The sequence below is a fragment of the Thrips palmi genome, unplaced genomic scaffold, assembly GCF_012932325.1.
Source record: "Thrips palmi isolate BJ-2018 unplaced genomic scaffold, TpBJ-2018v1 HiC_scaffold_18, whole genome shotgun sequence".
NCBI lineage: Eukaryota > Metazoa > Arthropoda > Insecta > Thysanoptera > Thripidae > Thrips > Thrips palmi.
In genome coordinates this window covers 11,580,177-11,606,603 of record NW_023144627.1, presented here as the reverse complement: position 1 = coordinate 11,606,603, position 26,427 = coordinate 11,580,177, and the positions used below count along the sequence as shown (strand labels likewise).

At 63.2% G+C, this 26,427-nt stretch overlaps 1 protein-coding gene across 2 annotated transcripts in view; it reads left to right on the top strand.

Annotated features, from left to right (window-relative positions):
* Nucleotides 1–26,427, top strand: part of LOC117644388 (protein phosphatase Slingshot) — a 63,663-nt gene that overhangs the window by 6,579 nt on the left and 30,657 nt on the right. Inside the window, exon 2 of one of the 2 annotated variants that reach the window (XM_034383801.1) lies at nucleotides 14,653–14,723. In XM_034383801.1, coding sequence (XP_034239692.1) covers nucleotides 14,653–14,723 — 71 coding nt within the window. Of the gene's footprint in view, nucleotides 1–14,652; nucleotides 14,724–17,511; nucleotides 17,577–26,427 lie in introns of those variants that run through there. The other variant, XM_034383802.1, reaches the window with a different exon arrangement.

The window sequence follows — 26,427 nt, the reverse complement described above, 5'->3', positions numbered from 1 at the left end:
TTTTAAAACAAAATTTTGACGTAAAAGTGCGCAGGAGATGCGCGTGAGGGCTTTCAAATTGTCCGGCAGTGGGCGTTTGTTGGTGTTGTTGCCGATCTAGCCGTTTACTCGGATTTTTGCTTTCTCCGCCTTGTGTCCGGCGGGCAGGCCGGGCAGGCCTTGGCAGTGTGGCGGCGAGTCCATGGAGTCCATGAGTCATGGTGGCGGTGAAAGTGTCTGGAAGGGCGTTTGGCGTGTGCGACGCGGGCGACGCGGGGCCGTGCGCTTTGCCGCTTCGCGCGACTGTACGGACGGAAGCAGAGCTAAGCAGAGCAGGGCGGGGGCGCACAGTGGGCCAGAACACCGGTGGAGGCGGACAAAACTCTAGTCGCGTTTTGAGCTCCAGAGTCGCTAAATAGGACTCGAACCGAACGTGTGACCCCACCAATGGATTCCTCTTTCGGAGAGCAATCCATTGGTGGGGTCACGCGCTCGGTGCGAGTCCCTTTTAGCGACTTTGGAGCTCAAAACGCGTCTAGAGTTTTGTCCGCCTCCCCCGGTCTTCTGGCCAACTGTGAGGCGCACTGGGTTCTTGAACGCGGCAGTATTGGATAACGAACACCTGGCTGTACTTTTCCTCCACGATGCACCATGGGTGTATAAAGGGCTCTAGTCCGCTTTATTTCGGTGGCGATGCCTCATTGCGCTTATCGCTCGCAGCCCCGCCCCGCCCCGCCCCGCCCACACCGGCGGACTGAATGTGACGCGGTGCGGTGCGGTCGCTCTCACCAGAAGACCGCCACACTGTCGGGAAGAAAAACTTCGGATTCCGCGCCACGAGTTTTCTTTTTCTAGTGTAGGACGGAGGACGATCTCGACCGCCTCAGGTGTACGTACGGAGTGCGGTGTCGTTGGACGGCGCAGCGCGGTCTGTCTGTCTGCCTATCCGTCTGTCCGCCCGCCTATCCGTCTGTCCGCCCGCCCGGTCGTTGGCTAGACCCGTTGCCCTCTGATATGAGGCGATGGCAGTTAGCTAGACATCATGAGGGGGAAAGGGGGGGGCAATGAAGAAGTGACCGAGAGGTCAGGATGGCGTCACAGCGTGGACCAGGAAATGGACCAAGTCGAAACATCTGGCGCTGCTTCTGCTGGTTTCTGGTTCGGCCGAGCCGGGCCGAGCGCCTGGAGCGTCTCGTTTTGCAGTGCAGGCGAGCTTGTGTCGGGCCCGAAACGGCATACGATCATGTGTGGTCTAGCCCGTAATGGTAATGGTAATGGAGCGTCGACTGGCCCGCTGGGCGGCGCTGTGGCGCAGGGAAGCCTATGCCTCGTTTGGTGGGCGCTCGGGCGCTCCGGACCCGACGGCGGCCTTCTCCTGAAGTCTTCGCTGATTGGCTGACGAGCGGCTGGCGCAGTCGAGTCGGCCGACGCATGACTCACTTCGGACGCCCTTCCTGACGAGGTCGGTCCCGTTAGGTGCGGCGCCCCGGGTGACGCGTACTTACAGCGTGCTTACACCTCGCCCGAGTGGGGCTCCCGACGATTCCCGTGGTATGGAAACGTCATTGGGCTCGGCAGTGTTCCTAAGCCTCGCCGACGAAGTCACTGCGTTGAACAAGCCTAGTGCGATAAGCATGTTTTTGGGGGCGGGCAATAATATACCTTGACATGTACATAACGATGTTCGTTTTACAAGCCAACGAAAGGCCGAATGTCGCCTCTGCCGTCCAGATTCCGATCGCGCCCGTTGATTCCGGGTAAAGGGCTGCCGGGCACGCTGACGGTGGACACGACGGCCCCGCGGGCACGCCGATGGCTGCAACGCGAGTCGACTGTCCCGGACGGTCCAGGCGGTCGGCTAGCCGCAGTCATGTGTTGACATTCCGGCCTGCGATGCACCTGGTGGGACGGCCCAGCGGGGCCCAGTGGCCAGTGGCCCCCCGCCCCGCACAGTGGGCCAGAAGACCGGTGGACACGCGTTTTGAGCTCCAGAGTCGCTAAATGTGACTCGAACCGAACGTGTGACCCCACCAATGGATTGCTCTCCGAACGAGGAATCCATTGGTGGGGTCACACGTCCGGTTCGAGTCACATTTAGCGACTCTGGAGCTCAAGTCGCGTCTCGAGTTTGGGCTGCCTCCACCGGTCTTCAGGCCCACTGTGCCCCACCCCGAGGGGGCCGGGGGTCACCGCGTTTCGACTCGGTAGCTTTCCCGTGTTTAGCTTGGATTCGATGACGGTCTTTGGCTCTTACGCAACGGCCCGCCTCGGCGCGGCAGACTCCCCGCGTGAATGGTATTGTTGTTTCGGCTGGTTGTTGTTGCTGGATTCGACCCGCCCATCCACAGTGCATCGCCTGCATCGCGGCGCGCGCTTTCGCGTCTGAAACAGCGCCGCGTCGCCGCGTCGCGTTGCACCAGGCAGGCGATTGGCCGCCATTGTCACCGAGACCACGACGTCGACGACGGCGCCGCGGCGGTGGCGTAACATTTATACGACGTTTCCGAGGAATATTTCGTCCCGCGCCGCTTTGTGTGTGTGTGGGGGGGGGGGGGGGCTGCAGTGGTGCAGGTGGACGCGGCGGCGTGCGAACTGGCCATCATCATCTCGGCCTCCTCGACGGCGTCCTCGGTGGAAGCGCGTAACTGGCCCGGGCCGCGGTGACAGTTACGACCAAGGAAGCGAAGGCGTTCCAGCGGGGCGTTCCAGCGGGGCGTTCCAGCGGGGCGTTCCTCCGCCGCAGCGGGGCGTTCCAGCGGGGCGTTCCGGCGGGGCGTTCCTCCGCCGCAGCGGGGCGTTCCTCGAGGCCTGACCCGTGGAAGGCGGTATCACTTCTGGGTACGCCTCTGCGGCTCTGCGCCGCGTTCTGCCAGTCTGCGAGCGCGGCGGGCCGTGCCGGGCCGTGCCGGGCCGAGTGGGAGTGAGAGGAACTGGTGCAGCGCGAGTGGGAGTGAGAGCAACCAGTGCAGCGCGGCGCGGCGCGCACTGGCATTCAGGTCACTCTACTCTGCCTCGCTCTGACACGTGCCCAAATGAAACCGCAGCATCCCTGCACCGCGAGGCGCGAGGCTTCCGGGAGGAAGAGGCGAGGCACAGTGGATTGGCCAGAAATCCCGGTCGAAATCCCGGACGCGTTTTGAGCTCCAGAGTCGCTATACGGGTCTCGAACCGAACGTGTGACCCCACCAATGGATTCCTCGTTCGGAGAGCAATCCATTGGTGGGGTCACACGTTCGGATCGAGTCCCATTTAGCGACTCCGGAGCTCAAAACGCGTCTAGAGTTTTGACCGCCTCCACCGGCCTTCTGGCCCACTGTGCTGCGTGGCGCCCGTCCACCCGGAGGCTCCAGGCCGGAGTGGTGCTGGAGCCAGTCGCCGGACGAGTCTGGAGTCGGACGACGACGACGCGCGAATTAAGAAGTGGGAATCGACGCCTCGGCGGGGCGGGGCGGGGCGGGGCGGGCCGTGGCGGGGCCATCGGCGGGGCACCGCGGGCACCGTTAGCATTTGCAGCACCAGCGGCTGCAGCTGGCCAGAGAGGCGGGCCGGCCCGGCCAGCCCTCATGCCCCAGTAACACGGGACGGCCCGGCGGGGGCAGCGGGGGCCTGGCCACCCATCCAGCGGAACCCTTATCTCTGCAGCATCGCCAACACACACACAGACGCACGCGGACGCACGTACAAGCACATTCACGCACGCGTTTGGAGTGCAGTGGCCCGTCTCTGGCTGAGCCCATCATCGACACACACGCGCGCGCACACACACACACACACACACACACACACACACACACACACACACACGAGCAGGTGGACCGGCTGACCGCACTGGCCGTGCCATGATGCGCCGCAAAGTGCTGCAAGCGCTGCCGGTCGTCTTTTGCTCCGTCATGGAATGAATGGGAAGGCAAATAGAAGTCTCAATTTTTTCACTAATTTCGTACCCTTCGTGTCGTGTGTGTGTGTGTGTGTGCGTGTGTGCGTGCGCGCGCGCGTGTGTCATTCGTGTCTTTGTGTGTGTGTGTGTGTGTGCGCACAGCTTTGGCGGATGATGAAGCGAGTCAAGGTTGGTGCTGGCGCTGCGCTAGCTGCGCTTGCATGCATCCTCTTGCAGCAGCCAGGCCGCGCTGCGGTGCACGCGGTGCGGCGCGCGGCCACCGACCCGACCTCCACGGCCCCGCGGCGGAAAAACGAAACGCAGAATGGCGGGAAGTGTTGCCGCCGAAAAGGCGCGGCCGTGAGGGCCAAGCCAGGCCGCCACGCCGCCGCGCGCGCCGCCGACCGTTGTTGTTGTTGTTGTTGTTGTTGTTGCTGTCAACGTGGATTTCAGTTTTACTTGGTTGCGCAGGCCGTTTTTCTACTTTGTGTCGTTTGCTATTGTTGTTGTTGTTTTCGCCTGGCAAACCGCTGCCGATAGGCTTCCCTTTGTGAGGCTCGTCGTTAAAGGGGAGAGAAAAGAAGGGGGTAAAAAAAAAATAGGTAGGTACCACCAAGGAACTACACTGGAGGAACGAGTGTTTGCGCTGTTTTCTTTCTTGCCTCGGCGTGCTTCGGCAGCGCGCTTCCTGTGTGCGTCGCGGATTAGTGCGGACTTTGCCTGCCCACTGCAAAGTGCGGAGGGAGAAAGCCGCGCCACTGTAGTAATGCCTTTGCCCCACTGCTGTGGGAGGAATTTGAGTACAAAAAATAAAAACTGTTCCCCCGGTCGGAAGTCGACCGGGACATATAATTCGATCCACATCCACCGGCCGGCGAACCGTCGAACGAAATGAATATCGTTCCCTTTGAAGGGCGAGATTGTTTTCCGGCCGGCGATTTGACGGTGCGGTGTGTACTTTGTACTTTGATTCCGAGCGTCCGTCCGGCCGGCCGTTGGGGCCCCGTGGGCCGTGGGGCGTGCAGTGGAGGCCCCATTGTGCCCGCACTAATGATGGCAGGCTGCAAAAAGCCAAGTGCACGCACGGTGCTGGTCTAGCGTAGGGGTCGCGAGGGGTGCCGCGTCCTGCCGGGACTTCTGAGAAGCGGTTTCTTTTGTGAGCTGGCGCGCGCTGCCGGCTGGCGTTTGGCCGCGGTGGGGTGGTGGGGCCGAGCGGGGCCGACCGGGGCCGACCGGGGCCCTCGCCGACCGCTCCGTCCGTACAGTTCGGGCGGCCGATGCAAGAATAGCGCCCCCCTCGGCGCATGCGTGGCCCTCGGCGTGGCCCTCGGCGTGGCCCCTCGCTCCCTCTCTCTCTGTCGCTCGCTCGCGGGGGTCGCCGTCGGCGAGGGTGTGACGGAGACGGCGGCCACGCGGCGCGGCGCCTCGCGACGCCAAAACAGGATACGCACTGCACCGCCTCCCCCTCCCCCTCCGCCAATCGCGCCCCGCCCCTCCCCCGCCGCCCTTGGGTGCTTATTTGGGGGTGACGCGCCTGCCCCCCCCCCCCCCTCTCCCTTTCCACCTGCTGCTGCCCCCGCGGGCGGCGCTCAGGGTGGGGCTTTGTGTGCGGGCCAGTGCCGGCCAGGCCAAGCTGTCTCTCTCGCACCCTGCTCGGGACGCCCCGTGAGTGCGAGAGAGACAGACAGCTCAGCCTGCTGCCAGCGGTGCAGATGGCTTCATTCGGCCTCATTTGCAAGCGAGAAGCCGGCCGCCCCCTCGTCAGGTGCACGAGGAAAAAAAGGGTCGCCCGGGGCGGTGTTTGAACAGCAGACTGACGAGAGCGAGGGAGAGAGAGAGGGCAAATGTCGCCCACGGGAGAAAGCGGCGCAAGCGGCGCGAGTGCCAACTGCGAATAACCCCGTGTGTCATTGTGACGTGACGCGCCGAATGCAGCGCTTTTCTCGCCTCTCTCTCTCTCTGTCTCTTTTTCGTCTGCGGCCGCACAGCAAGGCACGGCGAGGCGGCGACCCTCCGAGCGTGCCCACAGTGGCGTGCCCGGCGTGCCCTTTGCCGCGGCACCGCAGCAGGAAGTGGCCCTGATCGGCAACGGGACGGCAAGAGGCGCGCCTCCGCCGCCGCCACGCCGATTGCCCGCCGACTCTCCGTCTCTCTCGCACTCGCGGCGCCGTTCGATGGCGGCGGCAGCCGCGGCGGCGCGCCTTTTGCCGTTGTCTCACCCGCAAATTGCCGCGAATTTGTCGCGGCTTGGCCGCGCCGGGCACCGGGACCGGGGGGTCGGCGTCGGCGGCCGCCCGGCCGCCGCCTTTGTCGCTGACGGCGACCACGGCGTTGGCGGCCTTGCGGGCGGCGCCGCGCCTCTCCGCCCGGACAGCTAACAGCTAACATCGTTAAGGGCGTAGGAGCGGGTGGCTACTCTGAGAATGGTAGCATCCGAGAGCGCTTTCGGGTGCATCCGCAGTCGTCTGAGGCCGGGGTCCCGATGCCCCGTAGACCTGGTTCGCAGACAATGCACCCTCGGCCGGCTGTTTATGGCCGGCCTGCCGGAGTGCGGGTGAATGACATCCCGGCACGGGGCTCGGCCTGGGCCGCACGGAGCAGATCGCCAGCTTTTCGTGAGCTCGGGGTCGGTCTTCAACTCCTAAGTCCAAGTTTCAGGTCAAAATCAAAAGTTTCGACCAAATTTTAACAAAATATTTTTTGCGAAGTACTGATTATTTCTATATAGCTAAAAAAATTGTTCTCATTGCTCTGTTAAAAGTGGCCGCAGAAACTTAATTTTTAGATGGAAAGTTCGACATTTTCATCCCGAGTACGATGGTGAACATCCCATCAGCGTCAAACGACGCGTTAGAAAAATTTAAGCTTTCAGGTAGCGAAGGGACCGCCTCCCTTTTGTATGGAGAGGCCTGCTTCACAATGGGCTGCGCCGAGGCGACGATGATGACAGGCTGATTTATAACCCCAAGACCCAAAATAGAAATTTTCAAACGAGCCTTTTTCCGATTTTGGAAAATGCGGCAATAGATTCGTTGTAAAAAGCTGGGTCGAATGGTGTTTGAATTCCTGTTCTACGATAATTTCTACCGAAATCGCGACGAAAATCGGCCAAAACTGGTCGGGGCTCGGTGCCGCCTGCATTGCAGACGGCTCCTTGACGGCTCGCCTATTGTCCGCCCGGCGCGTCACCCCGGACCCCGACTACCTGCCTCGAGCTCCGGTGTGCGACGGAAACAACACATCGGCCGAAGCAGCCTGTCTCTCTCTACTGGTGCAGGACCTGCAAATCTGGGTAGTTTTCTAACGCACGGATCTCGAAAACCACAACTCCTATCGTCACGGGGAAAACTTTGCCTTGAAGAGGAAGATTGGGCCTAGTGCACTTGGGGTTTCATTTTCTCGGCGTATTATTAGTTCCCCCTCAGTGGCTTTCCAAACATCACTAACTTTCAAGGTGTTCCAGGAGCGCTCCTGGAACTTGGAACGCAAATCAAACCACCACAAGCCCTTCATATCGTCACTGCCAACATGTGTGCAAAATTTCAAGTCGCAGTGACCCTTGATTCCCCCAATCGGTGCTTCCGAAAATGCTAAAATTTCGAACTTTGAGGCGTCGCGACGCCTGAACTAAGCGTCGCGGGGCAAAACGGTTCGACATGATGGTTCAACACATCAGTCACTATCGATTAGCGAAAAAAAAATTTTGCGCTCCTACGGCCTTAACCCTGGTGCCCTGCTTGGCCTGCTAACGGGGCACGGCGGTTTGTTTGGCCGATCCGCCCCGCCACCGCCGCATTCCGGCGGCGGCGTCGGAGGAGGCCGTCGAGCGCGGCGGCGCGGCGGGCCGGCCGACGGGAAGGTCGCGGTTTTCCGCTTTTCCGGCGTCGAGCATCGCGTAGGAAAGGAGCGGAAAGAACAGACAACGGCCACCGTAAAAGAGCAGACGGCCCTGTGCGGGTGCTGTTGTTTTTGTTGTTGTTTTTGCGCGTTTTCTGTTGGGAAGCGGCCGCCGAACTTGAGGAGGGTAACTCTGGTCGGAGAAGTGCGACTCGCTGTGTGTGCGGAGCGATGCGGAGCCTCGCCTTTGCTCTTTGCTTTCTCTAGGAAGCTAATTTCCCTGGCAGAGTCTGGTCTGCCCAGACCCAGACACGACCCGTACGCAATCGCGGTGTGCTGCGCTACGCGGCTGCGCGGCGCTGCGCGTGCCCCGCGCCGCCCGGATTGGATCCCGGATCCTCCAGAGAGAGAGAGATCCTCTTCGCCAGTCTCTCTCCAGCACCAGGAGGAACGGAGCAATTTGAATGAGAGGATAAAATGCGGAGCCCCAAACTTGGACCTCTCTCTGTCTCTTCCCTCCCTCGCAAGGTGCCGCCGCTAAACACGACCGGGATGGAGAGGTTACGGCAGGCCTTTGGCCAGGCCTTTGGCCAGGCCTTTGGCCAGGCCTGCCGCCCTGGATGCAAGTCCGCGTCCGCACCGCATGCATGTAACGGGTCGGGTCGGCCACGGCACTGTAGCGCTGGCGGTGGCGTCGTTGCCGTGCAGTTTGATTTATTTTTGGCTCTGGCGGCACACTGCGCGCAGCGCGCCCCGCGCCGTGCGTGGCCGTCTCTCTCTCGCACGGACGGGGCCTCGGGGGTGCGAGAGAGACGAGGCGACGCGGGTGCGGCACGCGGAAAGCACGGCGATGTCGGCCGGCGGGCCCGGCGGGGGGGCGCTTCCTGGCCAAGGCAGCCAAGTGCACTGGCGAGCTGCAGCGGCTCGGCTGGCCCGGCCACTGGGCAGTGCGGTGCCGCGCTAGCCACGCTAGCCGCGCTAATCCAGGCGCTACACTGGCGGTGCCGCTCTCGTTAAAGACGCACGCTCTCATTGGCCGGCCGAGGCGCGGCAAATTTAAATGGCGCCGTGCCGTTCGATTCCGCAGCGTCGCGTTGCAAAAGCGCGGTCGGTATGGTGCACTGCGTTGCACTGCGTCGCACTGCGTTGCACTGTGTCGCCGCGGTGGCGCGTCGTCTGGGACTAATACAGTGTGATGGCGGTGCTGCAACGCGAACGCGGCGCCACGCATCGCCCCATCGGCCCCTTCGCCCATTACCCCGCCGGCCGCGTCGGCCCCGGCCCTTGGACTTAAATAGCCCTTTGCGCGTGATACCGGTAGCCGGCTCCACTTTGTGTGTGTGTGTCTGTCTGTCTGTGCGTGTGTGTGTGTGTGTGCGCGGACGCGTGCTGGGCGGGGCGGGCATTGACGATGTTCGCGAGTTGGCTGCATTGCGCATGCGTGTCGCGCTGCCCGGCGCTGCCCCTGTGTGTGCGTTTTATGCGTGATTTCATTGCGTCGTTGGCCTGCCTGCCGCTGCAGCCTGCCCTGCCCTGCCCTGCCCTGCCGTGCCGCGGGTCGTTAAAGTAACATTGCACCAGACTGCACTTACCTGCGCGGCCGGAGCCGGAGCCAGTGGCCTGCTCGCTATCAGCGGCCGGGCTTATTACGGCCCGAAAGCCCCAGTGCGTTCGTGTGCGTGTGTGTGCGTGTGTGTCTTAAGGAACACGCGCTGATTGGGCCCTGCCGCCTGCCGGTTCGTTTAATGGCGACTAGAAACTGGAAAATAAGGGACATTGAATTTTTCGATAAAAACTTATTTATTGAAATATTGTTTTTCGTGAATTTTCGCAGCTTCTGTGTAGTTTTTTTAGGGGTTCTCAAAAACCCCTATCGTTTTTTGTTTTGTTTTTGTTTTTTAAAGAAAATTTGTGTGTGTCGGGTAATGGTTTGAGGGTGATTGCTGCGTGCCTGCGCGGCGTTTGGCGCGGCGCTAACGGGACTTCCCCCTTCCCTCCCCCTGACGACTCGGCGACTCGGAACGCACTTGTCGGCACATCCAACGACATCCAGTCGTCGTGGCAGTCCCTTGGCCAGGCCATCCGCCGGCCACACCGCACTCGAAATAAAGATTACCGTGACTTTGTCACAACAGCAGGAACATTGCATTGCACCCAGCCGGACAACGCGGAGGCAATAATTTTCCGTGCGGGCTGTGGGGGGCTGTGGGGGCACTACTACTCTGTGGGCTGTGGGCGCGCCGAGCCGGTGGGCCCCGCCGCGCCCCGCCACGCCGCGCCGCCAAACCGGACCGGACGGGGCGCCGGGCACGGCGGCAGCGGGCACGGCGTGGGTACCGATCCGGTCGGTGATGCAACCGCCAATGCCTTCTGCCTTCTGCCGGGCAAACCGACTGGCGGGCCGACTGGCAGACCAGCCGTGCGTCTCGTCTCGCTGGCGAAAAAAGGCTGCGTCTCACAGTGGGCCAGAAGACCGGTGGAGGCGGCCAAAACTCGAGACACGTTTTCAGCTCCAGATTCAGTAAGTGGGACTCGAATCGAAGGTGTGACCCCACCAATGGATTCCTCGTTCGGAGAGCTATCCATTGGTGGGGTCACACGTTCGATTCGAGTCCCATTTAGCGACTCTGGAGCTCAAAACGCGTCTAGAGTTTTGACCGCTTCCACCGGTCTTCTGGCCCACTGTGCGTCTCCCACCCGCCTACCCGTTTTGCCGCCACCCGGCCGGCGGCCGCCGCCCGCGGAAGCGGCCCGATCGGAAGTCGATCGGAAGTTTATAATGCCGGCCGGGTGGGCTGCCCTCCTCCCGGAGCGAACCGGCCGGCTGGCCCGGAAACCCGCTTCCCGCGCCGCGCTTTGCCCGGAATCGGCCAGATCCGGGCAAAACGCTCGGATTTGCAGTGGACGGCGCCGTGAAGCTGAAGCTGCCGAATGCACTTGGGTAGTTCTACCCTTCTAAGTCTCCATTGTGAATATCCGAGTCCACGTCGGCCACGTCCCCGTCGTCCTCGTGGTTACGGCCCACTGTTTGGCGCCTCGCCTCGGCCCGCCTCGCCCCGCCCGGCAGACCGCTGTCCAGGCCAAGCAGGCCGGGTAGCTCGACACGATAATTAGCACCTGGCTCGGCGCGCCGAGCCCGCGCAGCCAGCGCAGCCAGCGCCCTGTGTTCGGGAACGACAGCTGGTGTCCCAAATGGACCCGGCAGCCTCCGCCCCGTCTGTTCTCGCCCGCGCGGACACTAGCACACACACACACACTCACACACACACGCACACACACGCGATGGCGCGCTCGATCGGGCCGAGCCTCTAATTTTGATTCAGTTCTGCCAACCCGACGGCTGGGCCGCGAATTAGCGAGTTAATGTCGTGGGAATGCAGTGCGGCAGGCTGCCGCTGCCGTTGGCTGCTTTGGCTGCTGCTGGCAGTGCCGCTGGGAAAAGCGGCCGCCCTTGGTCGAAAGCGGCTGGTTGGCGAAATGCACCGCGTTGCATGTCGCGTCGTCCAGTGCACGGCTCCCGTTGCGCGTTGCGGCCCGCGGCAGGCGGGACGGTACGTCAACGCACAGTGGGCCGGAAGACCGGTGGAGGCTTGGTGGAGGCGGCCGGAACTCTGGACGCGTTTTGAGCTCCAGAGTCGCTAAACAGGACCCGAATCGAACGTGTGACCCCACCAACGGATTCCTCGTTCGGAGAGCAGTCCATTGGTGGGGTCACACGTTCGGTTCGAGTCCCATTTAGCGACTCAGCGGCTCAAAACGCGTGTAGAGTATTGGCCGCCTCCACCGGTCCTCTGGCCCACTGTGGGACGCCGACGGTGGACTGCGGCCAGCCAAGGGGCCAGCATGAGAAACGTCGTGGCATGCGGGGAACACAGGGCTCGCCTTTCCCCTCTTCGGCGGGAAGCCACCCGTGAACCGACTGCGATCCCTGCGGGACCTCCGGGTTCGGTTCCGATGCCGAACCCCTAATTTGCTGCCGTGCTTACCTTTTGCTCTGTTGCAGGACTGCGCCTTGGTGGGCTGCGGCTCCTGCTCGCCCGAGGACGACGGCGCCGGACGCAAGCGCGGATGGAACTCGGATGGCTGCAGACATTGGCTGTATTCGGACATACGTCAGCCAAAATACAGCCATCCGCAGCCGGTGCAGCCTCTCTGGCTGCACCTGCCAGCCACTGAAGTGTCCCTTTGGAGCCCAGTAAGCGCTCCCCCGCTGCTCTAGGCTGCACCCCGTAGCCTTCAGGATGCGCCAGACAGCCTTCCTTCGCGAGCCACGCTGCCCCCAGCAGCCACGAGGCTGCGAGGCACTGCTCTAGACTGCACCCCGCAGCCTTCAGGATGCCCCAGGCAGCCTTCCTTCGCCCGGGCCACGCTGTCCCCGGAAGCCTGGAGGCTGTGAGGCGCTGCTGTAGGCTGCACCCCGCAGCCTTCAGGATGCTCCAGGCAGCCTTCTTTCGCCCGGCCCACGCTGCCCCCGGCAGCTATGAAGCTGCGGGTCAGAGCCACATCTCGGCCGCATCCTACAGCCTCGTGGATGCCATAGGCAGCGTCCATATCGCTACTAGGCTTCACTCCTTAGTTCATGAAGGTCCCCATGAGGACCTTTGAGGGTCCCTGTTACGCCCTTTGAAGTTCTATGGAGCCCTTTGTAGATTTTCTAGAGTCCGAACACCGTTCCGGATCCAAATCTGCCAAGTAATTTCATGTAGAACTTACCGTTCCCGAGATATCGAAGATAACAAAAAAGTTTCCCGATTTTTACGAAACTTGCATGGCCTATGTATGTTAACGTATTCAACTCAAATATCAGCATACCACGCACCCAGTCTATTTTTTTCTATTTTTTATAGCCCTTTAATCAAGGAATACGACCGTTGCCTGAATACCGCCAGCATCCACCATGCTGCAATCCGTAGCCTACAGCCATTGCAGCCTACATGGCTGTTTAGTCCTGCCGTAGCCCGGCTGCATCCGGCAGCCAACACGCTGCGACGCGCAGCCTACAGCCATTGCAGCCTGCGTGGCTGTAAAGTGCAGCCGCGGCCAGGCTGCCGCTAGCAGCCAGCACGCTGCGACGCGCAGTGCGCAGCGTACAGCCATTGCAGCCCGCGTGGCTGATAAGTCCAGCCGCGGCCCGGCTGGTGCCAGCAGCCAACACGCTGCGACGAGCAGCCTACAGCCGTGGCAGCCTACATGGCTGTAACGTCTAGCCACGGCCCGGCTGGCGCCAGCAGCTAACACGCTGCGACGCGCAGCCTACAGCCATTGCAGCTAAGTTGGCTGTGCGTGGCAGCGTTTATAGGCTGCTTAGGGCAGCCAAAAGGCTTCTGTGCGCAGCTTCTGAAGCGTTTCACAGCCAAAGCGCTCCGTGAAACAGCCAGACCAGCCACTGCAGCGTGCATGGCTGCAAGTCCAGGACGTCGCTATGGCTGCGACATGGCTGCAAGGCAGCCACGGCAGCCATGCATACAGCCAAAAAACGGTCCATACAGCCATGCGTCAGCCGTGCGTCAGCCTTTCTGCAGCCTTCTATTTTTACTCGGGTTGGTGGGGTCACACGTTCGATTCGAGCCCCATTTAGCGACTCTGGAGCTCAAAACGCGTCTAGAGTTTTGACCGCTTCCACCGGTCTTCTGGCCCACTGTGCGTCTCCCACCCGCCTACCCGTTTTGCCGCCACCCGGCCGCCGCCGCCTCGCGGAAGCGGCCCGATCGGAAGTCGATCGGAAGTTTATAATGCCGGCCGGGTGGGCTGCCCTCCTCCCGGAGCGAACCGACCGGCTGGCCCGGAAACCCGCTTCCCGCGCCGCGCTTTGCCCGGAATCGGCCAGATCCGGGCAAAACGCTCGGATTTGCAGTGGACGGCGCCGTGAAGCTGAAGCTGCCGAATGCGCTTGGGTAGTCCTACCCTTCTAAGTCTCCATTGTGAATATCCGAGTCCACGTCGGCCACGTCCCCGTCGTCCTCGTGGTTACGGCCCACTGTTTGGCGCCTCGCCTCGGCCCGCCTCGCCCCGCCCGGCAGACCGCTGTCCAGGCCAAGCAGGCCGGGTAGCTCGACACGATAATTAGCACCTGGGCTCGGCGCGCCGAGCCCGCGCAGCCCGCGCAGCCAGCGCCCTGTGTTCGGGAACGACAGCTGGTGTCCCAAATGGACCCGGCAGCCTCCGCCCCGTCTGTTCTCGCCCGCGCGGACACTAGCACACACACACACACTCACACACACACGCACACACACGCGATGGCGCGCTCGATCGGGCCGAGCCTCTAATTTTGATTCAGTTCTGCCAACCCGACGGCTGGGCCGCGAATTAGCGAGTTAATGTCGTGGGAATGCAGTGCGGCAGGCTGCCGCTGCCGTTGGCTGCTTTGGCTGCTGCTGGCAGTGCCGCTGGGAAAAGCGGCCGCCCTTGGTCGAAAGCGGCTGGTTGGCGAAATGCACCGCGTTGCATGTCGCGTCGTCCAGTGCACGGCTCCCGTTGCGCGTTGCGGCCCGCGGCAGGCGGGACGGTACGTCAACGCACAGTGGGCCGGAAGACCGGTGGAGGCTTGGTGGAGGCGGCCGGAACTCTGGACGCTTTTTTGAGCTCCAGAGTCGCTAAACAGGACCCGAATCGAACGTGTGACCCCACCAACGGATTCCTCGTTCGGAGAGCAGTCCATTGGTGGGGTCACACGTTCGGTTCGAGTCCCATTTAGCGACTCAGCGGCTCAAAACGCGTGTAGAGTATTGGCCGCCTCCACCGGTCCTCTGGCCCACTGTGGGACGCCGACGGTGGACTGCGGCCAGCCAAGGGGCCAGCATGAGAAACGTCGTGGCATGCGGGGAACACAGGGCTCGCCTTTCCCCTCTTCGGCGGGAAGCCACCCGTGAACCGACTGCGATCCCTGCGGGACCTCCGGGTTCGGTTTCCGATGCCGAACCCCTAATTTGCTGCCGTGCTTACCTTTTGCTCTGTTGCAGGACTGCGCCTTGGTGGGCTGCGGCTCCTGCTCGCCCGAGGACGACGGCGCCGGACGCAACAATGGCAGAAGGTGAGTGTCCAGGACCTTGTCCAGGACGTCCAGGATGGAGGCAGTCAGGGTTGTCTGTCTGTTTCGCCCCAACTTTGCGGCAACGCCGCCCCCAAACCAAGGCGGTCAATCACACACCCTAGCAAAGGCCTGCCAGGGGAAGGTCCAAAGACCACCGCCCCGTCGAGGGAGTGGACGCAGCGTCCTCCCCGCTCTGTGCCTCCGCGCGTCACCGTGCCAGGGGTCTCTGCAGGGGTCAGGGGGGTTCTGGGATTCTGCGCCGGGTCGGGAAGGGCTGCGCGAGGCTGCGCCACTGCAAGCCGCCCCCGGGCCCCGGGGTTTCCCCCTTCATTGTATGCAAAGCCAGCCAAGCCGGCTCGGCGACGACGTGAGCGTGTTTCTCATTAGCTCATTGGAAACGGGACGATATTTCATGCCGATAGACGAACGCGCCGATCGGACCCGGATTAGATAACGGGTTGGCCAGGCAACGCCAGGCAACGCCAGGCAGGGCTTGATTTGGCCAGCGACTCGGGGCGCCTTGCCTTCCCACCTTGTCTGATCGCCGTTAATGGGGGGGGCGGGCGGAGCGGGGCGGGGCGGGGCGTTCCAGGCCGCGCCGCTGTGTCCAAGCGGTAATGACCAACGCCGCGCCGCAGCCGCACTTTTCCTAGTGTCGCCGCGCCGCTGCCTCGAATCTGAATTTATTGCGCCAAGCGGTGCAGTGCATCGTCCCCTTAACGCCGCAGTCTGTGTGTGTGTGTGTGTGTGTGTGTGTGTGTGTGTGTGTGTGTGTGCGCGCGCGCGCGCCTTGTTCTGTTCTGAGGCAACACGCTGCGACGCGCAGCCTACAGCCATTGCAGCCTGCGTGGCTGTAAAGTGCAGCCGCGGCCAGGCTGCCGCTAGCAGCCAGCACGCTGCGACGCGCAGTGCGCAGCGTACAGCCATTGCAGCCCGCGTGGCTGATAAGTCCAGCCGCGGCCCGGCTGGTGCCAGCAGCCAACACGCTGCGACGAGCAGCCTACAGCCGTGGCAGCCTACATGGCTGTAACGTCTAGCCACGGCCCGGCTGGCGCCAGCAGCTAACACGCTGCGACGCGCAGCCTACAGCCATTGCAGCTAAGTTGGCTGTGCGTGGCAGCGTTTATAGGCTGCTTAGGGCAGCCAAAAGGCTTCTGTGCGCAGCTTCTGAAGCGTTTCACAGCCAAAGCGCTCCGTGAAACAGCCAGACCAGCCACTGCAGCGTGCATGGCTGCAAGTCCAGGACGTCGCTATGGCTGCGACATGGCTGCAAGGCAGCCACGGCAGCCATGCATACAGCCAAAAAACGGTCCATACAGCCATGCGTCAGCCGTGCGTCAGCCTTTCTGCAGCCTTCTATTTTTACTCGGGTTGGTGGGGTCACACGTTCGATTCGAGCCCCATTTAGCGACTCTGGAGCTCAAAACGCGTCTAGAGTTTTGACCGCTTCCACCGGTCTTCTGGCCCACTGTGCGTCTCCCACCCGCCTACCCGTTTTGCCGCCACCCGGCCGCCGCCGCCTCGCGGAAGCGGCCCGATCGGAAGTCGATCGGAAGTTTATAATGCCGGCCGGGTGGGCTGCCCTCCTCCCGGAGCGAACCGACCGGCTGGCCCGGAAACCCGCTTCCCGCGCCGCGCTTTGCCCGGAATCGGCCAGATCCGGGCAAAACGCTCGGATTTGCAGTGGACGGCGCCGTGAAGCTGAAGCTGCCGAATGCGCTTGGGTAGTCCTACCCTTCTAAGTCTCCATTGTGAATATCCGAGTCCACGTCGGCCACGTCCCCGTCGTCCTCGTGGTTACGGCCCACTGTTTGGCGCCTCGCCTCGGCCCGCCTCGCCCCGCCCGGCAGACCGCTGTCCAGGCCAAGCAGGCCGGGTAGCTCGACACGATAATTAGCACCTGGGCTCGGCGCGCCGAGCCCGCGCAGCCCGCGCAGCCAGCGCCCTGTGTTCGGGAACGACAGCTGGTGTCCCAAATGGACCCGGCAGCCTCCGCCCCGTCTGTTCTCGCCCGCGCGGACACTAGCACACACACACTCACACACACACGCACACACACGCGATGGCGCGCGCGCTCGATCGGGCCGAGCCTCTAATTTTGATTCAGTTCTGCCAACCCGACGGCTGGGCCGCGAATTAGCGAGTTAATGTCGTGGGAATGCAGTGCGGCAGGCTGCCGTTGGCTGCTTTGACTGCTGCTGGCAGTGCCGCTGGGAAAAGCGGCCGCCCTTGGTCGAAAGCGGCTGGTTGGCGAAATGTACCGCGTTGCATGTCGCGTCGTCCAGTGCACTGCTCCCGTTGCGCGTTGCGGCCCGCGGCGGGCGGGACGGGACGTCAACGCACAGTGGGCCGGAAGACCGGTGGAGGCTTGGTGGAGGCGGCCAAAACTCTGGACGCGTTTTGAGCTCCAGAGTCGCTAAACAGGACCCGAATCGAATGTGTGACCCCACCAACGGATTCCTCGTTCGGAGAGCAGTCCATTGGTGGGGTCACACGTTCGGTTCGAGTCCCATTTAGCGACTCTGCGGCTCAAAACGCGTGTAGAGTATTGGCCGCCTCCACCGGTCCTCTGGCCCACTGTGGGACGCCGACGGTGGACTGCGGCCAGCCAAGGGGCCAGCATGAGAAACGTCGTGGCATGCGGGGAACACAGGGCTCGCCTTTCCCCTCTTCGGCGGGAAGCCACCCGTGAACCGACTGCGATCCCTGCGGGACCTCCGGGTTCGGTTCCCGATGCCGAACCCCTAATTTGCTGCCGTGCTTACCTTTTGCTCTGTTGCAGGACTGCGCCTTGGTGGGCTGCGGCTCCTGCTCGCCCGAGGACGACGGCGCCGGACGCAACAATGGCAGAAGGTGAGTGTCCAGGACGTCCAGGACGTCCAGGATGGAGGCAGTCAGGGTTGTCTGTCTGTTTGGCCCCAACTTTGCGGCAACGCCGCCCCCAAACCAAGGCGATCAATCACACACCCTAGCAAAGGCCTGCCAGGGGAAGGTCCAAAGACCACCGCCCCGTCGAGGGAGTACGACGACCCGGCTTGGATTGGACGCAGCGTCCTCCCCGCTCTGTGCCTCCGCGCGTCACCGTGCCAGGGGTCTCTGCAGGGGTCAGTGGGGTTCTGGGATTCTGCGCCGGGTCGGGAAGGGCTGCGCGAGGCTGCGCCACTGCAAGCCGCGCCCGGCCCGGGTTCCCCTCATTGTATGCAAAGCCAGCCAAGCCGGCTCGGCGACGACGTGAGCGTGTTTCTCATTAGCTCATTGGAAACGGGACGATATTTCATGCCGATAGACGAACGCGCCGATCGGACCCGGATTAGATAACGGGTTGGCCAGGCAACGCCAGGCAACGCCAGGCAGGGCTTGATTTGGCCTGCGACTCGGGGCGCCTTGCCTTCCCACCTTGTCTGATCGCCGTTAATGGGCGGGGCGGGGCGGAGCGGGGCGGGGCGGGGCGTTCCAGGCCGCGCCGCTGTGTCCAAGCGGTAATGACCAACGCCGCGCCGCAGCCGCACTTTTCCTAGTGTCGCCGCGCCGCTGCCTCGAATCTGAATTTATTGCGCCAAGCGGTGCAGTGCATCGTCCCCTTAACGCCGCAGTCAGTGTGTGTGTGTGTGTGTGTGTGTGCGCGCGCGCCTTTGTTCTGTTCTGAGGCAAAGCTAGGCCGCGTTGCAGGCTCGCGGGGCTCGCGGCGTGCGGGGCGTCATACGTTGCACTGCGGGGGACGGTGGCCGACGGTGTCCCCGCGGCGTGTCCCCGCGACGCGGCGACGCCGTCGCCGCCGTCCCCGAGACTCTCCTTTCACCGAGCACGCCGCCGCCACGCCAGGCCGCCACGCCGCCGCGATAGACTGCGATAGGGGAAAGGGACACATAATGCACGCCGCGGACAGGTGGACCTCGCGGGCCTCGGGGACCTCGTGCATGTCCTTTGTGTCCAGCCCGATAAACAGTGAAGCCGTGCGACAGAGAAACACACGGCGACGCGGCTCGCGCGGCAGCACCACCCTCTCCCTCCCGCAGGCCAGCTGTGAGAGAGAGAGACAGAGCGACGAAGGCACTGTTCGGAATGGTCGGCCTGCTGTTTGCTGCCGCCGTGGGGTTGATGGGTTTGATGCGTCGCAGAACTGACGGCCGAAGTAGTCCACGCACTGGTACCGAGGCACAACACGTTCACACACACACGCACACGCCTGCCGCGGCGGCGGCGTCTTCATCTCGCGGAGGCTGGCCCCGTACCCCTCTTTTCCACTTATGGTGCTGCTGCAGTGCTGGGGCCGCTGGGGCGGTTCGAGCCGAGCACGGCGACGGCCGCCGCCTGCCGGGCCCAGCGTTCGGCGCCACGCCGCGGCCCGAGCCGGGCCGGGGCGCAGCGCGGCGCGGCGGAGACTTGCACGCGGGTGGAGTCCGCGGCCAGCGGGAATATGTATCGCGGGGCGGACGGACGGACGGACGGACGGACGGACAGACAGACAGACATGCAGACGGACAGACAGGCATGGAAGGACGACAGCACTGGTTTCGCCGATCCGCGGGCCGCGCTGCCGAGCGATTCCGAAGAATGGTTTGGTCGCTCTGTCTGTCTCTCTCGCACCCTCACATGACGCCCCGCGAGTGCGAGGGAGACGAGGCGACTGCTGGTGCAGGGCGTCCCTCGCCGTGCCTCGCCGCTTGGCCGCGGGGGAAATGTAGGTCGTCGTGCACCTTCCACCTTCCCTTGCCTGATGGCTGCCGCTTGTGTCCTTTGTCTCTCTATCCCGCCACCGTCTTACGCGGCCCTGTCTCTGTCTCTCTCGCCGCTGGCCACGGTCGCTAGACACGACAAGGCCCTCTCTCTTCGACTGGCTCTCGAGCGCGGGGCTCTCTACACGTCGCCTCTCTTTATCTCGTCGTCGGCAGCGGGGCACCGGGGGCACCCGTCGCTCGCGGAGGGAGAGAGACAGAGAGAGCGAAAAGATGGAGGCGGCGATGGGGACCGCCTGGCTGGCCTGGCTCCAGGGGTCCGTGACGTGCGGCCTGCGGGTGATTCGGTCGGGCCGTGTCTTGAAGGGCCGTGTCTTGAAGGGCCCCGGGCCGCGGCTGGGTCCTGGAGTCTGCCTCTCTATCGCGGAAACGCGCCAGTCCTCTGCATTGTGAGTGTGATGCCGGACCTCCAGGCCTCCGAGACCTCCCCGCACAGTGGGCCAGAAGACCGGTGGAGGCGGCCAAAACTCTAGACGCGTTTTGAGCTCCAGAGTCGCTAGACAGGACTCGAACCGAACGTGTGACCCCACCCATGGATTCCTCGTTCGGAGAGCAATCCATTGGTGGGGTCTTACGTTCGATTCGAGTCCCATTTAGCGACTCTGTAGCTCAAAACGCGTCTAGAGTTTTGGCCGCCTCCACGTCCCCTGGCCACGGCACTGGGCTCGGCCACACAGGCGGTTTCGCGGACTGCCGATGCGCGTCTCGGCGGTTATGTAAAAGTGCAGCGAGTCCAAGCAGAAGGGCCCGCCGGACTCCGGCGTGGACTCCGGCGTGGACTCCGGCAAGCCGCTTATGTCATTGCATTGAAATGTATTAATGAAAATGGCGGTGCAGCGCTGACAGCTATGGATCTCGCCGCCGCTCATGCATAGTTCATGCGTGCGTGCGTGCGTGTGTGTGTGCGCGCGTGTGTGCCTGTGTGTGTGTGCGCGCGCGCACTCTTGGCATGTACGATCGCGTGGTGTTCGATTATTAGTCATCTCTGATGTGAGGAGCCGGGCGGGTGTATGAAAAAAAGGGGGAGGAGATGGTCTGTAAGAGCGGGAAGGAGAGATGGCAGGAAGGAAAGCAAGGCGAGGCGGGGCGAGGCGAGGTGTGGATAGGCTTGGCGATGCACTTCGCGATGCACTCCGCGATGCACTCCACGTTGTTGTTGTTGTTGCTGGCCCTGCCCGGTGCAGCGGAGAACGAGTGCGCCGACCGGAATTATCATCATCGGGCGCATCCGTCAGTTGTCTTTTGTTTTCATACGAGTCTGTCTGTCTGTCTGTCTGTCTGTCTGCCTGTCTCTTTGCGGACAATGCGCACGTGAAAGTAAAGCGTGCTCGTTTGACAGGAGGGGCCACCATGTCGCGCAGGGTGCCGCTAAAGTCCGCCATCCGGCTCTGTGTGTGTGTGCGCGTGAAAATAATTCTAAAATAAGAAGGCCAAAAATGCGGCGACAGGTGAGTGACGGGCGGCCAGGGCTGCGCGGTCACCTGTCGCCGCGTTGCGGCAGGACTTCCTGACAGTGCGGGGCGCAGCCGGCACACCACAAGTGGGGCAAGGGCTCCTGCAAGGGCCTCGAGAGGTCCCTGCGAGAGGTCCCTGCGAGAGGTCCCTGCGAGGAGGTCCCTGCGAGGAGGTCCCTGCGAGGAGGTCCCTGCGAGGAGGTCCCTGCGAGGAGGTCCCTGCGAGAGGTCCCTGCGAGGAGGTCCCTGCGAGGAGGTCCCTGCGAGGAGGTCCCTGCGAGGAGGTCCCTGCGAGGAGGTCCCTGCGAGGAGGTCCCTGCGAGAGGTCCCTGCGAGGAGGTCCCTGCGAGGAGGTCCCTGCGAGGAGGTCCCTGCGAGGAGGTCCCTGCGAGGAGGTCCCTGCGAGGAGGTCCCTGCGAGGAGGTCCCTGCGAGGAGGTCCCTGCGAGGAGGTCCCTGCGAGGAGGTCCCTGCGAGAGGTCCCTGCGAGGAGGTCCCTGCGAGGAGGTCCCTGCGAGGAGGTCCCTGCGAGGAGGTCCCTGCGAGGAGGTCCCTGCGAGGAGGTCCCTGCGAGGAGGTCCCTGCGAGGAGGTCCCTGCGAGGAGGTCCCTGCGAGGAGGTCCCTGCGAGGAGGTCCCTGCGAGGAGGTCCCTGCGAGGAGGTCCCTGCGAGGAGGTCCCTGCGAGGAGGTCCCTGCGAGGAGGTCCCTGCGAGGCGTGCGAGCGTCCAGCCGGTGGAAAGTCGTCGTGCAAGTGACCTCACCGCAATCGGAATGGCTCCGTTCGCTGCTCTGGTCGCTTTGGTTTACTTTGCTCCGCTCTGCAAGGCTCCAAACGGGGCCGCGTGGCCGTCCGCGAGTAGGCGGGTGCTTTCGCGTGGCCGGGGTTCGAATCCCCCCGTCTCCCTTTTTTCGCCGTTGCTTTTTCCGTCCCAGCCTCCCCTTCCCCTCCCCGGTGGTGCGCGCCGCCGCACCAGTTTGCTTCGCTGGCTTCGCACCTCGTTGCCTCTTTGACCGCCACGTCTCGCTCCCTTCCCCACTGACCCGGATCCGGGAAAGGTCGCCGAAAAAGCGGGAGACTAGCGGAGACGAAAGAAAAAAAAAACAGAAAGAAAAGAATCGAAGAAAGAATGGAAACAAGCGGAGCGGGATTACTCGTTATTTGGTCGCCGTTTATCTATCTCGGCCAACCCGGCGCGGCGTGAGCGAGATCGGCAGCGAGACACTTGTGTTGTTGTTGTTGTTTGGTTTGATGTTTCGGAGGCGCCAAGGCCCGCCCCAACAGGTGGCCCGGCGGATTGACTGCGTGTGTGGCTCCACACATACACACACACACACACACACACACACACAACAGACGGTGAAGACCGAGGCGGCCTCTCCCGAGTCGGAATACCGGCCACGGTCGATGGATCCGAAGGCTTCGCTGTATCGTTCTGTTCCGGTGTTCCGACGCCAAGAGTGCTGGGAGTGCCAACTACGCTAGGCTTCTCCTTGGCGAACGGTCTGATTTGTGGGGATTTTGCATTGTAGTGACATGTGGCTGCAGCCAAGGACAACGATCACACACAACACGACCAACACCAAGCTAGAAGCCCTTACAAATGTAAGTTGGGCAGCGCTCTCCTTCTCAAACGGTCGTAACACGAATCATCCGACAATCGATCAGCGAGCCGGTCCTCACGCGTTGTCCGGTTATGTCTCGGAGAGCGGCCCGGTCCACGGCTCGCGGTTGTGTGTGCGTGTGTGTGTGTGCAGCGGCGCGAGTCGTTGTCATACATGCAATGTGTTGCAGTGCGGCAGGGCCCGGCAGGGCCAGGAAGGGCCCAGCAGGGCGACTGGAAGCAGTCGGGGCAGCATAACTTTGGCGAGTCATTAGGTTACGCAACACATTACGCGCGGAGGATATCGGCTGCTGCAGTGCGGTCAAGCGTGAGGAGCCTCGGGAGTCGGGAGCCCGCGCACCGTCTTTCCAGTCCCGCCGACTTCTTGAGGAAGGAGGGAAATGTGGAAGGAGGATGAACTGAGAGGAACTAAGAAGAAGAAGAAGGAGGAAGAAAGGAGAAGCATGTGGGGCCGTATGGGGCACATTCGGTGGAGGTGTCGTGATGTGTTCACACGTGGAGAGTTTTGTTACGAGGTGGCAGTAACAAAAAACGCTCACACACACACACACGCACACACTGACTCGGAGCCAGAGTCGTTGACCCACTTGTTGAACACGATAAAATTGCGAAGGCCTGCAGCGACGCCGGTGCAGCGGCAGTGGCGTCGGCGGCGACCGGGCGCACTGCACGGCGAGCGGCAAGCGCGCGGGGGTTTGAATCTGCCGCGCGCCGTGGCGGTCGCGGAGTGATGACCTTTGGCGGCGACGTGCCGATCTCTGTCTCTCTCGCACTCGCGGGGCGTCCCGCAGTGTAGGGGCGCGAGAGAGACAGAGCGACGAGCGCGCTGGCAACGCGATTGCGCAAAAACGGGTGGAAAAAGGGACAATTGCAAGCGGCGGCCACACTACTCCTGCTGGTGCATGCCCTGCCCTGCCCTGCCGCCGTGCAGCAAGCGTCCGTCGCCTCAGAGGGAGGAGACGGGCGGACGGACGGACAGACAGACAGACACTGGAAAGAGAAAAGGAATTTCGGCCGGCCGAAAAGACAGTTGCGGTGGTGTCGTTTGCGGTGCGGTGTCGTTTCGCCAAACAACCGCGCCGTGCAAATGGCGGCCATTTCGGGTCACCGCAAAGGCAAAGCCTGGCGCGGCACGGCGCGGCACGCCAAGGTGTGGCTGAGGAAATGATGTGCAAAGCTGAGGCGAGCGATGCGCCGCCGCCTCCACCGGTCTTCCGGCAAATCCACGGCGGGGCGGGTGGTGCTGCGAGAGGCATGCAAAGTGGGTCAAAGTGTCGACAAATCGATGAAAGATGCGAATCAGCTGACCGAATAAACGCCCCCGAACGACGACCGGTTCGCTTCAAGTGCCGCCGCTTTTCCGCGGTGAAAGCGTTGCGCGAGACGCACTTGACGGGGTGCGTGCGACGCAGTGCGACGCCGGGGCGGCGTGGCGGCAGGGCGGCGCCGAGGAGCGGAGATTGCTTGTCGATTTGGGCTGCAGCGGATCGGAACCAACTGCCTGGACCTCATCAAGCAAGGCGCCGAGGCGCCGAGGCGTCGGCACGTTGACAGTCAGGAAGCTGCCGATGTTGCGTCACCCCTCCCCCTCCCCTCCACTCGTAACAAAGGGCGCTGCCATTACCCAGGCCGTCTGTCCCTGTCTAATTGTCCGGGCAGTCGCCTGCAGTCGCTGGCAGTCGCCTGCAGAAGGATGCTGAATAAGCACGCGTGTCCGAGGCCCCGGCCGGGCCCCGGGCCCCTCAGGGTCGCCGGGGTGGGGCCTTCCTCTACGCGGCGGGGCACAGCGGACCGGGCGGCCAAAAATCCAGACGCGTTTTGAGTTCCAGAGTTGCTCTCCGAACGAGGAATCCATTGGTGGGGTCACACGTTCGGTTCGAGTCCTATTCAGCGACTCTGCAGCTCAAAACGCGTCTGGAGTTTTGGCCGCCTCCGCCGGTCTTCTGGCCCCGCCTCGCTCATAGCGGTGTGGCGCACGGCGCGCTGCGCCGGACAGGCCTTTTCACCCCATCGATGGCGGGGCGTTTGCTCTGCTTGCTCTGTGCTCGGCCAGCCCGACCGCAGGCCACGGCGCGGTCGTTACCTGGTGTGGCAGGAGGAGTGCGGTCTGTGCATAGAGAGCGGGGCAGAGCGGGGTGGTGATGAGCCGCGACGCTAAATTGGACCGCCGCCTCCCTTTTTATTGCACCACGCGGCCCGCGCTCTCCCTCTCTCTCTCGCTCGCCCTCGCTCCGACGGGGCGCCCCGTGGGTGCGACGGAGACGCAGCGACCAAACGACTCCCTTCGGAATCTGCGGCCCGCCGGTCATTATGGCGGCCAATTACACGGGCAGGACGTTCCCTTGACCGCGCGCGTCTGTGTGTGTGTGTGCGTGTGCGTGTGGCTGCGGTCGGCTGGCTCGCGTTTGGTTTATGCCACTGTGAATTGGCGCCAAATTCGAAATTGGCGGTCTGCGCGGTTTGGCGCGGTCGGTGGTGTGGGTGGCGTTGGACGGCCGCCGTGGTGACCGTGCCGTCGTCAGCAGGCCTCGTCGCTCTGGCTCTCTCGCCACTGTGCAGCGCGGCCCGCGAGAGAGAGAGAGAGAGAGAGAGAGAGAGAGAGAGAGAGAGAGAGAGAGAGAGAGAGACCCGTCCTTCCTCCAGGCAGCGACGCCAGCCTCCTCCTCAAGCCAGCCAGCCAGCCAGCCGCCCCAGACGGCGGCTTTGCTTAATATTAATGAGCGTTTAATGAAAGCCCAGCCGTCCCGCGTGTATCGCTCTGCTTTCCGTTCGGAGCAGAGAGAGAGAGAGAGAGAGAGAGGGAGAGGAAGAGAAAGAGAGAGAGACGGAGGGAGATCCCTGATGCCGTGAGGCACTGCGAGTGGAGGCCCTGCTGACAGGCACACACACACACACACACACACACACTAGCGCGGCCACTTGGTCCGCGAGCTCTCCCTTCCTTTATCGTGTCTTTATTTATGCACGCCGCGGTCAAGCGCCGTCCGTCCAAGCGCCGCGACGGCCGCGCCGAATCCGAAAGCGCTTGGCCACTCTTTCTTCTTCTTCCTCTTCTTCTGTTTTCGTTGCGCGCCACTTTGTGTTTCGGCCGCTCGTCGCGGCAATGGCAGTTTGGATTATGAGTCTGCGTGAGTGTGTGTGTTTGTTGTGTGTGTGTGTGTGTGTGTGTGTGTGTGTGGGTGTTTCGACATACAACGGGCCCCTGATGCGGTTTCCCTCCTCCTCGGGGGAGCCGGGTCCGCCGCCTGGCGGCCGCAGCGTCGGCGAAGACGGCGGCCGGACGGGCTGGGATGTCAGGTGGTGGGGGGCGGACGGGGGGCGAGATCTAACGGTCACCTCACTCGCGCCCCCCAAATGTGTCATCGCCTCGGGGGGACCGCGGCGGGACAAAACCCGCCCGGGTAAGCGGGCCACTTTTCGCGGGTCCCCGGCACCCCGTGCGGCCGGGGCCGCCGGCCCCCGCCGCGGGTCAAAAGCCCGGTAACCCCCGCGGGTCCCCGGGCCACCCTTTTGCGGGTCCGCGGCTACCCCGAAGGGTTTCGGTCCCCGCGGGATTTGCGGCCTGCCCGCGGGTCCCCGGCTACCCTCACGGGTTCGCGGCCACCCCCGCGGGTCCGCAGCCTCCCTCGCGGGTCTGCCTCCATTTTGACAACAGTAAACAAACGTTGTGTTGTTGTCCGCTCGGCTCGTTACGCAACGCTACGCCCCCTTCCACGCCGTCCCCCTCGACAGCGCGCGGCAGAGAGCAGCCCCACTCCACTCCCCGCCACCCGCCGCCACCTTCCCCCACCCGTCCGGCCGCCGGCTTCGCCGAGCGCTGCGGCCGCCCGGCGGCGGAGCGGCTCCGCCTGAGCGGCAGGCAACCCATCAGACTGCCGTGTAATCTCTGAAA